This window comes from Doryrhamphus excisus, chromosome 14, assembly GCF_030265055.1.
Source record: "Doryrhamphus excisus isolate RoL2022-K1 chromosome 14, RoL_Dexc_1.0, whole genome shotgun sequence".
Classification (NCBI taxonomy): Eukaryota; Metazoa; Chordata; class Actinopteri; order Syngnathiformes; family Syngnathidae; genus Doryrhamphus; species Doryrhamphus excisus.
The window spans coordinates 40,347-52,767 of NC_080479.1; the positions used below are offsets into that span (position 1 = coordinate 40,347).

General features: G+C 42.0%; 1 protein-coding gene across 2 annotated transcripts in view; it reads right to left on the minus strand.

Moving 5' to 3' along the window:
* LOC131101381 (alpha-catulin-like) overlaps positions 1–12,421 on the minus strand; it is a 44,398-nt gene that overhangs the window by 1,357 nt on the left and 30,620 nt on the right. Inside the window, exons 4-18 of one of the 2 annotated variants that reach the window (XM_058046451.1) lie at positions 10,458–10,577; positions 9,291–9,380; positions 8,998–9,168; positions 7,947–8,147; positions 7,715–7,798; positions 7,487–7,645; positions 4,824–4,916; positions 4,172–4,322; positions 2,693–2,730; positions 2,570–2,620; positions 1,989–2,143; positions 1,812–1,860; positions 1,593–1,649; positions 166–285; positions 2–85 (exon numbers count right to left, since the gene is read on the minus strand). In XM_058046451.1, coding sequence (XP_057902434.1) covers positions 2–85; positions 166–285; positions 1,593–1,649; positions 1,812–1,860; positions 1,989–2,143; positions 2,570–2,620; positions 2,693–2,730; positions 4,172–4,322; positions 4,824–4,916; positions 7,487–7,645; positions 7,715–7,798; positions 7,947–8,147; positions 8,998–9,168; positions 9,291–9,380; positions 10,458–10,577 — 1,623 coding nt within the window. Of the gene's footprint in view, position 1; positions 86–165; positions 286–1,592; positions 1,650–1,811; positions 1,861–1,988; positions 2,144–2,569; positions 2,621–2,692; positions 2,731–4,171; positions 4,323–4,823; positions 4,917–7,486; positions 7,646–7,714; positions 7,802–7,946; positions 8,148–8,997; positions 9,169–9,290; positions 9,381–10,457; positions 10,578–12,421 lie in introns of both variants that reach the window. The other variant, XM_058046450.1, reaches the window with a different exon arrangement.

The following is a 12,421-nucleotide window of genomic DNA, read 5'->3' on the forward strand; positions in this document are numbered from 1 at the left end:
CCTTCCTGTTGAGCTTGTTGCAGACAGGAAGGAGGTTGAGCACGTGTGTCAACACCCCTCTGGTTTTCTGAATGGATGAGTCCACCTGGCGGCGAAAAACAACATGGAAGTCTCCACAAAGACGCCGAGGCGTGGACGTTGTGCACGTGGGTGTGGTTACAGTACCTTCTGGAAGGTGGCGGTCTTGCCCTGCACGGGGGTCCTGGCCCCCGTTTGCAGTTGCTGACACAACTGCGCCAGTTTCTCCACCTCCGACATCACTGTTGACTTCTCCTCTCCAAGCAGCTGAGGAGGAGACCAAAAGATGTGGAATACACATTAAGGCCCGTCATGTGACCTTTTCTAGGGATGCTCAGACCAGGATTTTTGGACTATTTGACACAAACATGAATTTCATTTGTTGAATGTTTTGGAGGTTTGGAGGTTGGTGGTCTCCCATGTTTTTCTTTTTTTGTGAAAAGCTCCTTTTACAAAATGTAAATAGCCAAGAGCTACTAAATGTGTGACTTATTGTTATTATATGTTATATGTTATTATATGTTATTATATTATATGTTATTTTCATGGCTTATTTTACTTTATATTTTAGTTTTACCAGAACATGAACAATAAAGTCCCATTTTGTTTTTTTTCTCTTACATTTCCTCACCTTATTTACTGAAAACCTGAATGAAAAGCAAGCTTGGGGGAGTGTAATTACATGGGAAATAAACAGTCCAATAATTATTTTTTTGTTCAAGATTTTAAAATAAATATTTAATTAAATTAAATAATTAAACATTTAAATTCATTAAATTTAAATTCATTAAATTAAACATTTAATTAAATAAATTTAATTAATAAAATTAAATTTAAATAGGGTATTTTTTAAAATATTAGTTGTATTTCTTTACATATTTTATTATTGCACATTAAAAAAATAAAAAACATATTTTATATTATATTTATATTAATATTATATTTATTCATTCATTCATTTTCTGCCGCTTTTTCCTCACGAGGGTCGCGGGGGGTGCTGGAGCCTATCCTAGCTGTCTTCGGGCGTAAGGCGGGGTACACCCTGGACTGGTGGCCAGCCAATCACAGGGCACATATAGACAAACAACCATTCACACTCACATTCATACCTATGGACAATTTGGAGTGGCTAATTAACCTAGCATGTTTTTGGCTTGTGGGAATATTATATTTATATATATATATATATATATATATATATAATATTTATATTATATTTTATCTTTCAAAATCTTAATTAGACTTTTTAATTATTCATTGTAATAATCGCGTCCCAGATGTTTGAAGACATTTGACTGTTTCTGAAGGTTTGGACCCAGCTACCATATCGATTGTGAGGATCAATGGCGGCCGGGAGCTCCAGTCCATCGAGCTCATCAATAACCAGCAGGTTTGATCGAAACCCAGACTAGTCACTCTGGACCTCAGCGACCTCTAACGTCTTGTGCTGGATCATTCCAAAATCAATAATGTTCCCGCTTTAGCAACCGCACACTTTCGTCAAAGCCAACAGGGTTCTTGCTTGACTTTTACGGCGTGACCCTGAAGGGGGCGCTGGTTAAGTCCTACAGTACCTGAGTGAAGAAGACTTGTAGGGAAGAACTGAGCTGGAGTCCTTCTTCTGACAGAACCTTAGGAAGGAAAACAAGCGTGTCAACCCAGCGTTTTCTCCCGCTTCTTGAACTCATCTCCGGTGGCGGAATCAATCCCGCCTGACATTTGCCGACTCGTGCAAATGACCGCACGCCATCATGCCGTGTTTAAACAGGCAGGAAGAACGGACACAGACGCACCTCGGCTTGATGGAAAAGATCGAGTGTCGTCTTCAGCAGACCCTCCCCTCTGGGAAATCAATCGATAGGGAAGAAAACACAGAACACGAGGAAAGGAAGGAAGGAAGGAAGGAAGGAGGGAAGGAAACGAGAGTCAACCCAGCAACAAAAACACCAGTGAAGGATGCGTGTGCAGACCTGGTGAACAGGTACATGTTGTAGGCCATGCTAGCCAGGCTCTGGCTCTGCCGGACCAAGTCGTGCTCTGGCTCCTCCCACTTGTCCACCTCGGCGTCCACGTCCGATGACAGCAGGCGGAGCTCCAGGCCCAGTTTGGCCATGCTGGTCTGCTCCTGCGCGGGCAAACGCAAAGCATTGACAAAACCTCACTCAAAACCTCACACACCTGGTCTGACAGAGAATAAGAAGAGGTAGCAGGAAGGATCAGTCACGCTAGTCACCCCTCGAGATAGTCTTCTTTTGTAAGTGACTCTATGACGGTGCATATTAGTCCTGGTGTCGGTCAGGCTGAAGCGTTTTTGTATCCTTGTTAAAATGCATCCATATTTTCCCCACACAGTTAGCTTCTTCCACTCCAAATATTTCCACAGTTTTTGAATGGTTAATGCGATTTGCCTGACTTTTTCAACCAAACTACGGTGGGGGTCAAGGGTCAAACGGGAGGAGTGCACGTTCAAAATGTGCCGCCGTTAAAGGGATCGTCCGTTAAAGCGCCATTAACTCGTTAACGTTGACAGCCAGGACGCATGGACGCTCACCTCCGCGTCCAACTTGACAGCCTTGGCGGTCTTCAGGTTAGCCGAGTGTTTCTGCGGGAAGGGAGGGGGTGTGTGTCATGATCAGGTGACGTCAAAGGAGGCGTGTCATTGGCGGATACTCACCCCCGGTCGAGGAAGTGACAAATAAGGTCTTTTGTCTCCTGGGAGCAGAAAAAGGACGGTAAGGTGTCAGAGTCCGTATGGACCAAGGGGGGGGGTCCAAACATACTAAAGGAGGTTATGTTAACATGCTAGGACAGGGGTGGGCAAACTAGGGCCCGGGGGCCACATGCGGCCCACTAAGCGTTTGAATCCGGCCCGCCAGTTGCTTTCTATAGTAATGGTTTTATTTCATTTGAACATGCATCAGATTCCAATTGAATGCATCACATAATCAGTTCCCAGTTCCACATGTCCAAAAGGAGTAGGAAGAAGCAAAGCTTATTAAATCCTACCCCTCCATCTGGTACTTTTACAATCAGTAACTCTTACATTTGTTCACTTCCTGCTTTCCATAATACAGTTTAAGGTTTTTTTTTGTTTTTTTTTAATAATGTACCTCGTACCGAAGTACAAGGTGATGTGACCCTACAATGACATAATAATTTGTTCACTTCCTGCTTTCCATAATACAGTTTAAGGTTTTTTTTGTTTTTTTTTAAATAATGTACCTCGTACCGAAGTACGAGGTGATGTGACCCTACAATGACATAATAATTTGTTCACTTCCTGCTTTCCATAATACAGTTTAAGGTTTTTTTTTGTTTTTTTTTTTAAATAATGTACCTCGTACCGAAGTACGAGGTGATGTGACCCTACAATGACATAATAATTTGTTCACTTCCTGCTTTCCATAATACAGTTTAAGGGTTTTTTTTGTTTTTTTTTTAAATAATGTACCTCGTACCGAAGTACGAGGTGATGTGACCCTACAATGACATAATAATTTGTTCACTTCCTGCTTTCCATAATACAGTTTAAGGGTTTTTTTTGTTTTTTTTTTAATAATGTACCTCGTACTGAAGTACGAGGTGATGTGACCCTACAATGACATAATAATTTGATCACTTCCTGCTTTCCTAATATGGTTTAAGGTTTTTTTTTTGTTTGTTTTTTTGTTTGTCACGTACCGGAGTATGAGGTGATATGACCATACCATGACATAATGGGTACCATAGTAACTGTCAATATAGTGATTTATTGTATTTATTAGTGATTATTTCGCAAACATCAACTGCTTCTAAATATTTCAAATTTGAACGATTTTAACAACAGCTGGCAACATAAGTCAAGTCGGATGTATGATTCAGAAAAAACAAAACTGTAAAATTAAATTTCGTAATTTGCTGTGGTCTGATAGTGACAGCTGATAGTATGATTTACAGATAAAATTAGACTAATATTAATAATAATTCAATGCGGACTGTCAGAATTATAAGCGTAAAATAGTGTGTATTAAATATATATTCTGCCCCCCCCCCCCCCGGGACAATTTTGTTAAATCAAAGTGGCCCGCGAGTCAAAAACACCCTGTGCTAGGAGGTTATTTATGTTCTAGCTAAGGTAAGCTATGGCTGCACTTTGGCCCCCCCCCCCCCCCACCTCGCTTGCCCTCGAAGACGTCGTCGATCTCACGGACGAGCAGCGCCATGTCGCTCAGCTGGGACTCCCACGCCTCGCAGAACACCTCCAGGTTCTCCTTGGCGATCTTGCTGGACGGGTGCAGCGCCAAAGTTTGGGCCGCCGAGATGATCTGAAACGTTAAATTATTTTACAGCTTTGTGTCCCGCTATTTATAAACCTCAACGTACAGGCTTTATCCACGCGTACGCCCCACGGAGCTTTATTTTGAAAAGCAGCCGGGGTGAAGCTCCGTAAAGGAGATTTTATTTGTCGTCCGTGACAGACCAACCCATCACACTGAAGGAAGGCTAATGACGGTGCTAATTTGTCCCGCAGGAAATGAGGATATTCCCTGCCGTGTTATACGTGATAGCCAATTAGCCCCCCCACTCCCACCCCCCCGGTTCCTCCTCATGCCGCTACGTTATCCATTTCCTGAACCCTGACCTCGGGAGCAGAGTCATTACCGAAGGGTCTGACACCAACCCTGCAGGACGGGAAGATTCTGCGGTGCAGGATAATTGCTGGACACGGAGGAAACATGTGTAGGAAGAGGACAAAGTGTCTTCTCACGCCAGACGGCCCCCACCCTCACCCCCAGCCCCACCAATATTATACCAAACGGCTTAACCTGCGGTCCGATGACGTGGAAGGTCTCCTCCGCGTGCGTGCACGTTATCTCCAGCGGCTCGGTTCCGGACACGTGACACAGCAGACGGCAATTCTGCCAACAAAGCCAAAGATTAACAAACCCACCAGTTAGCAAACCCTACCAAGTTAGCGCCACCTGCTGGTGTGGAGGATTATTGCAGCCATACAACAAATTCCACACCCACGAGTTGGTGAGTTACCCGAGAGTTAGTAACTCTCCAGTGTTCCAGTCAGTACCCGGGAGTCGGTGAAATTCAAGTCTTCATTGATCAGCCATGAGTCAGTGAAACCCGAGTCTTCGTCTTTTCATGAGTCAGTGAAACCCGAGTCTTCGTCTTTTCATGAGTCAGTAAAACCCGAGTCTTCGTCTTTTCATGAGTTAGTGAAACTCGAGTCTTTGTCTTTTCATGAGTCAGTGAAACTCGAGTCTTCGTCTTTTCATGAGTACGTGAAACTCGAGTCTTCGTCTTTTCATGAGTCCGTGAAACTCGAGTCTTTGTCTTTTCATGAGTCAGTGAAACTCGAGTCTTTGTGTTTTCACGAGTCAGTGAAACTCGAGTCTTCGTCTTTTCATGAGTCAGCGAAACTCGAGTCTTTGTCTTTTCATGAGTCCGTGAAACTCGAGTCTTCGTCTTTTCGTGAGTCCGTGAAACTTGAGTCTTCGTCTTTTCGTGAGTCAGTGAAACCCGAGTCTTTGTCTTTTCACGAGCCAGTGAAACTCGAGTCTTCGCCTTTTCATGAGTCAGTGAAACTCGAGTCTTCGTCTTTTCATGAGTCCGTGAAACTCGAGTCTTCGTCTTTTCATGAGTCCGTGAACTCGAGTCTTCGTCTTTTCGTGAGTCCGTGAAACCCGAGTCTTCGTCTTTTCATGAGTCCGTGAACTCGAGTCTTCGTCTTTTCATGAGTCAGTGAAACCCGAGTCTTTGTCTTTTCGTGAGTCAGTGAAACTCGAGTCTTCGTCTTTTCGTGAGTCAGTGAAACCCGAGTCTTCGTCTTTTCATGAGTCAGTGAAACCCGAGTCTTCGTCTTTTCATGAGTCAGTGAAACTCGAGTCTTCGTCTTTTCATGAGTCCGTGAAACCCGAGTCTTCGTCTTTTCACGAGTCAGTGAAACTCGAGTCTTCGTCTTTTCATGAGTCAGTGAAACCAGAGTCTTTGTCTTTTCATGAGTCCGTGAAACTCGAGTCTTCGCCTTTTCATGAATCAGTGAAACTCGAGTCTTTGTCTTTTCATGAGTCCGTGAAACTCGAGTCTTTGTCTTTTCATGAGTCCGTGAAACTCGAGTCTTTGTCTTTTCATGAGTCCGTGAAACTCGAGTCTTTGTCTTTTCATGAGTCAGTGAAACTCGAGTCTTCGTCTTTTCATGAGTCAGTGAAACTCGAGTCTTCGTCTTTTCATGAGTCAGTGAAACCCGAGTCTTCGTCTTTTCATGAGTCAGTGAAACTCGAGTCTTCGTCTTTTCATGAGTCAGTGAAACTCGAGTCTTCGTCTTTTCGTGAGTCAGTGAAACTCGAGTCTTTGTCTTTTCATGAGTCAGTGAAACTCGAGTCTTTGTCTTTTCATGAGTCAGCGAAACTCGAGTCTTCCTCGAGCACCAGGTACACAGCACAACTCATCTCTGCGAGTTAGTAAAACTCAAGCACCCGTGAGTCAGCGAAATGTGATTCTTCGACCTGTGAGTCAGTCTCTGTTAAGTATTTGTGCGTCAACCCGGGAGTCAGTCAAACTCGAGTCTTCCCTGAGTACTCAAGTCAGAGAAACTCGGGTCTACTGTATCACGAGTCAGTGAGACGTCTTCTTGTGAGTTAGTCAAATTTGAGTCTTCATCAAGTATCCGTCAGTCAGAAACACTTGAGTGTTCATCCAGTAACTCTGAGTCAGTAAATTCAGGTCTTTGCCGAGCGGATGTGAGTCACTGAGTCATCGAGTCGTCCTCAACTTTGCGAGTCAGTGACACTCGAATCTTTGTCTTGCAGCCGTAAGTCAGTGAAAATCGAGTCTTCCTCGAGCACCCGTGAGTCAGTATAACTAAAGTCGGTGTCACCCCATGAGTTAGTAAAACTCGATTCTTTGAGTTTTCCTCTAGCACCCACGAGTCAGCAAAATGTAATTGTTTGCCGACCTGTCAGTCTTTGTCAAGGATTCGTGCGTCATCAAAAGTCAAGTCTACTCAAGTCAGAGAAAGTCAGGTATTCACTGCATCACGAGTTAGTCAAACTTGAGTCTTTGTGATGCAGTGAAACCTGATTCTTTGTCGACGTATGAGTCAGTCAAATTCGAGTCTTAATTGAGTATCACTCGAGTATTCCTCCAGTACCAGCCATGAGTCGGCGAATCTTGAGTCTTCATCACTTTGTGAGTCAGTGGAACTCAAGTCTTTTCGACTCTTCTTCCAAACGAGTCTTCCTCAAGCAACCGTGAGTCTTCATCGAATATTCCGTCAATAAAAGTCAACTTTACATCAACGGGTGAGTCAGTAAAACGCAAGTCTTCTCTAAGTAGAGTTAGACTAAGAGTTAGTCGTTGCCCAGTTTCCCTTTTTAACTAGCAGGAGTGAGTCATTGAACGGGTAAACGGAGACAAGTACACGTGAACCCCAAAGGTCTGTTCTGAACGACCGGATCATGACTCGGTCATCTCTAACCTCCACCAGTTGCTCCTTCTGCTCGGTCAGCGTTCGGGAGTATTGCGCCACCACCTCCAGGTTTCCCTCGCCGCCGGCCGCCTTGAGCGCACGCAGCGGCGAATGCTCCGCATGGACCCTCAGCATGTCCGAGGTGCGGCTGACCGCCACCTTGTGGAGCTGCGGGTCAAAGGTCAAAGGCGGTCAGTCCCCTCCAACTTGCCCCGTGGAGTTCCCAAGTCGGCTCACCTCGCGTCTGAGGTCGTTGACGCTCTGGCACGACTTGGCGATGGCCACCTCCAAGTCGTCGGTGGCGTCTTTGGCGTGGACAGACTGCTGCGGGGACGACATCACGGATTTAATCATTACAACTTCAAACCTCGGTATTCCAATTCAAAGACGAGCTGAGCCTCTGTTGTTTTTTTAGCATCTTTGATGAAACTAGTGACTTGAGTGACATGGAATTGAGCCCGTGCCGTACCGCTTGGGTCCAGGCGTGCAGCAGCTGCTGGGCGTCCTGGCGGGCCAGCTGGCACAGGCCCAGGATGGCCTGGCGCTGCTCGTGGCCCGTGTAGGCCGAGTCGGTGAAGTCCTCGGTGCGCTCCACCAGCGCCTCCAGCTGGCGGCCGACGCTGTCCGGCGGCGAGGCGTACAGGTTGTCCCGCAGGCACTCCACGCTGGACTGATGGGGGATTTATTCATCAGTCGTGAAGTCATATTTTATCATATGCAGAGTTACGTAGACTTTGGGGAAAAATGGCATCAAATCTAAAACATTTCAATGAAATGAACAAAAATGGAAAACAACCAAGAAGAACATTGAGAGAATTTAGTTGTAGTTTTTGTTGTTTGGAAAATAAAAATAAATAAAAAATAAAATAAGAAATATTATCGGTTCACAACAAAAATATCATTTCACAACTAAAAAGGGAGAATTTTTTTTTTTTGTAAAATACGTTTCGAGCATAACTTTCACTTTGACGCAAATGTAATGAAAGGAGTAGGAAGAAGCAAAGCTTATTAAATCCTACCCCTCCATCTGGTACTTTTACAATCACTAACTGTTACATTTGTTCACTTCCTGCTTTCCTAATATCATTTACATATTTTTTAAACTTAATTTTATTAATTTTTATTTTATTTTTAATTAAAAAAATTTCAAGCGCTTACAAAATGCACTTCTGCCACCTTGTGGCCGTTTTTTAAAACTTCACCACACATGATCTCTTCTGTTGTGCAGTTGTGTCATCACCTCTTTTTGTTTAAAAAAAATGGAAAAAATAAAGTAAAAGTAAAAATAAAGTAAAAGTAAAAGTAAAAGTAATAAAATAAAATAAAATAAAATAAAATAAAATAAAATAAAATAAAATAAAATAAAATAAAATAAAATAAAATAAAATAAAATAAAATAAAATAAAATAAAATAAAATAAAATAAAATAAAATAAAATACTTCCTGAGTGACGGCTGGGTTTCCTCGGTACCAAAGTGGTCAGCTGACCTTTTCATCCCGGTCCTGACGGCCCTGCGTACCTTGTAGTCTTTGATGCCGTTGTAAATGCTGGCGGGGAGGCTCTTGTTCTCCCCGCAGCTGCGTGCCTCCGTGACGATCTCGATGACCTGCTCCAAGGCGCAGCGCATCCTCTGGAAAACGGCGTCTTTGTTGATCCTTGCCGACTCGCAGTCCGGGTGCCTCAGGCAAGTCTGCAGGTAAAAAAAACAACAACCCAAAAAAAATAAAAAAACACATTCCCTGCTTTCAGTCCACAAATAAATCAAAGCTGATTGCAGGATGCGGTCTTTGGTTTATTTAAGCTTTGGTTCACCTTGGAGGCTGTGAGGAGCATCATGGTGCATTTCTCCAACACGGCCCGAGCTGCTGCCATCCTGGCTTTTTTCTTCTCGTCCTTCAGGTCCTACAACACACACAAACACACACACCAGATGGTGAAAAAGTGGCTTTCCTCCAACTTGTGGCAACTCTTGGAGATGTCCAAAGGCAGCCATGGGAAATGTCTTTCATGCCGAATGAAGGGACACTAAAGGGAGCCGTCCAGAAATAGCAGTCACTCTTCTAAACAGCATTCTTCATAAAAATAGAGCATCACAGCGTGGACAATATGCTCCCTTCCAAAATAAAAGCAAATGGGCAGCCATGTCACCATGTCATTATCCATCATTGGCTCCAAAGATAAAGGCTGCAGCTTCTCTAAAGAGGCTGAGATGACGCTTTGAAAGCCACCATTAGCCAAGTACAGAGTCCATTCGACTACAAAGCCAGGTACGCTTCCAAAAGAGGGGCGATCCGTGCCCCGCCCCTCCCCATCTTTCATTTTTCGTGATGGCTACTGGCAAAACACTTGAGCTACACACATTTGTGTACATTGTGTACATACATAATGTATAGCAGGGGTGCAAGTATTTCAGGATGCAAGTTACATGTCAAAACAATATACCTCTTACCACTATATAACATATATTACTATAATCTAACCAGTAAACTACTAATACTAATGATTAGTATTTCACCTTCAACTTCAAAGTTTACAGGTAGTCAAAGTACTTTAATAATAGCTTTATTGATTTTGTATTAAGTGTTAAAAGTAGTAACTTTCGCTCAATGGTGAAGAAGATGGCAAGATATAAAATTCTATGTAAAAGAAATGGATTATTAATGAGATCTATTATTAGATATTAGGATAAGCGGCATAGAAAAAGGATCAGTAACAAAAAGCTGAGATGTTTTGTTCAGATAGTTTAGCGTATATCGACCTACATTGGATTGCTTGTAGTATCTTTCATGTATAATGTATCAAAGTGCCCCCCCCCTTCCCGATCCTTCAATTTTCATATATACTGCAAACAAAAGAAAATAAACCATAGCTTCTCCACACAAAAGGTCAAGTAGTCATTGGCCAAGTTCAGTCAGCATCACTCCAAGCTCATGCTTTGGACCCAAAACCACCCCCCCCCCCTCTTGGAATGCTACTCACGTTCTGTCTGTCTCCGGTGAGGTGAGCAAACTCCACCATCTCGTTGCCAAACTGGCTGAAAATCTGCACAAATTCCTGGAAGGTGCTGACGCGCTCCAGATGGTCCAGGGTCACCAGGACCTGCAGAGAGATGGGGCGTGGTTGTTGTGGGTGGGGGGGGGCTCATATAGTGTTGCACTTGGCATACAAATAATAGCACACCTGTGTGTGTGTGTGTGTGTGTGTGTGAGGCGTCAACAGAATTTTGAAGGATTTTCCAGATTAGGAAGTCCCCGATGCTGCTGTTGCCTAGCAACCGTCCACTCTGGCCTCATCCGGATATTCTGTATGAAATATAATGGAAAACACCAGGCCGGCATCGCTGCTCATTGCCGCCTCTTAACTTGAAAATAGTTACACGCAAAGTTACTCTTCAAAGGTCCAATGTTGGAGTTGGGCCGCGACATTGACACTCCGTACCAATAGGGGGCAGCATGGTACCAGAAAGACACCTCCATCTGCAGGAAACCTCGTCACAGAGCAGATTTATTTCTCTTTTTGTGTACAATAACACCAATTATTTTATCATATATTTTATTTATTATATAAATATATTATATTTTAATAAGAATAATTATTGTATAATATAAAATATTAATATAAATATTATACCACAATTATTAAAATACAATATTTTATTCAGCATTTTTTATAACATATAATGCTAATTATTATTAGATATTTATTTGTTACTTGTTCATATTAAATATATAAAAATATACTAACTTCATTATATATTTTTTTCATTTTAAATTGTAACACATAAATCAATTTTTCAAACATAATAATAATAATAATATAGCATCAATGCTCCAATTCAATTCAGCACAGAGTTTCCTGGAGTTGCCAGATGACCGCCAAATAACCGCCGGGGTCTCTTATTAGCACCGAGTCAAAAACATTAACAGCTGTGGCTGTAGGCAACTGCCTTTTGCAATCTTTAAAATGAAATCATGAATGAGTGGTTGGCATCCATCTCCTCCACTTTCTCATGCACTCCAGCTCATTATTAATTTCAATATGAACCACAATTATTAAAATATAATATTTAATTCAGAATTTTTATAATATATAATGCTAATTATTATTAGATATTTAAAAAAATGTTTCCTTTTTATTCTAATTAAAAATATACTAACTTCATTATATATTTTTTTCATTTTAAATGAAACACATAAGTCAATTTTTCAAACGTAATAATAATAATATAGCATCAGTGCTCCAATTCAATTCAGCACATAGTTTCCTGGAGTTGCCAGATGACTGCCAAATAACCGCCGGGGTCTCTTATTAGCACCGAGTCAAAAACAGCTGTGGCTGTAGGCAACTGCCTTTTGCAATCTTTAAAATGAAATCATGAATGAGTGGTTGGCATCCATCACCTCCACTTTCTCATGCACTCCAGCTCATTATTAATTTCAATATGAACCACAATTATTAAAATATAATATTTAATTCAGAATTTTTATAATATATAATGCTAATTATTATTAGATATTTAAAAAATGTTTCCTTTTTATCTTATAATTAAAAATATACTAACTTCATTATATATTTTTTTTATTTTAAATGAAACACATAAGTCCATTTTTCAAACGTAATAATAATAATATAGCATCAATGCTCCAATTCAATTCGGCACATAGTTTCCTGGAGTTGCCAGATGACCGCCAAATAACCGCCGGGGTCTCTTATTAGCACCGAGTCAAAAACAGCTGTGGCTGTAGGCAACTGCCTTTTGCAATCTTTAAAATGAAATCATGAATGAGTGGTTGGCATCCATCACCTCCACTTTCTCATGCACTCTAGCTCATTATTTAAAAAAAAAACTGTTTCCAAAATGTGTAAAAATGTTGCGCTACTTCGGTAAGACGGCGCCGGGCGAGTTAGCCCACCATATGTGAATGATTGCGGATGCTGCTTTA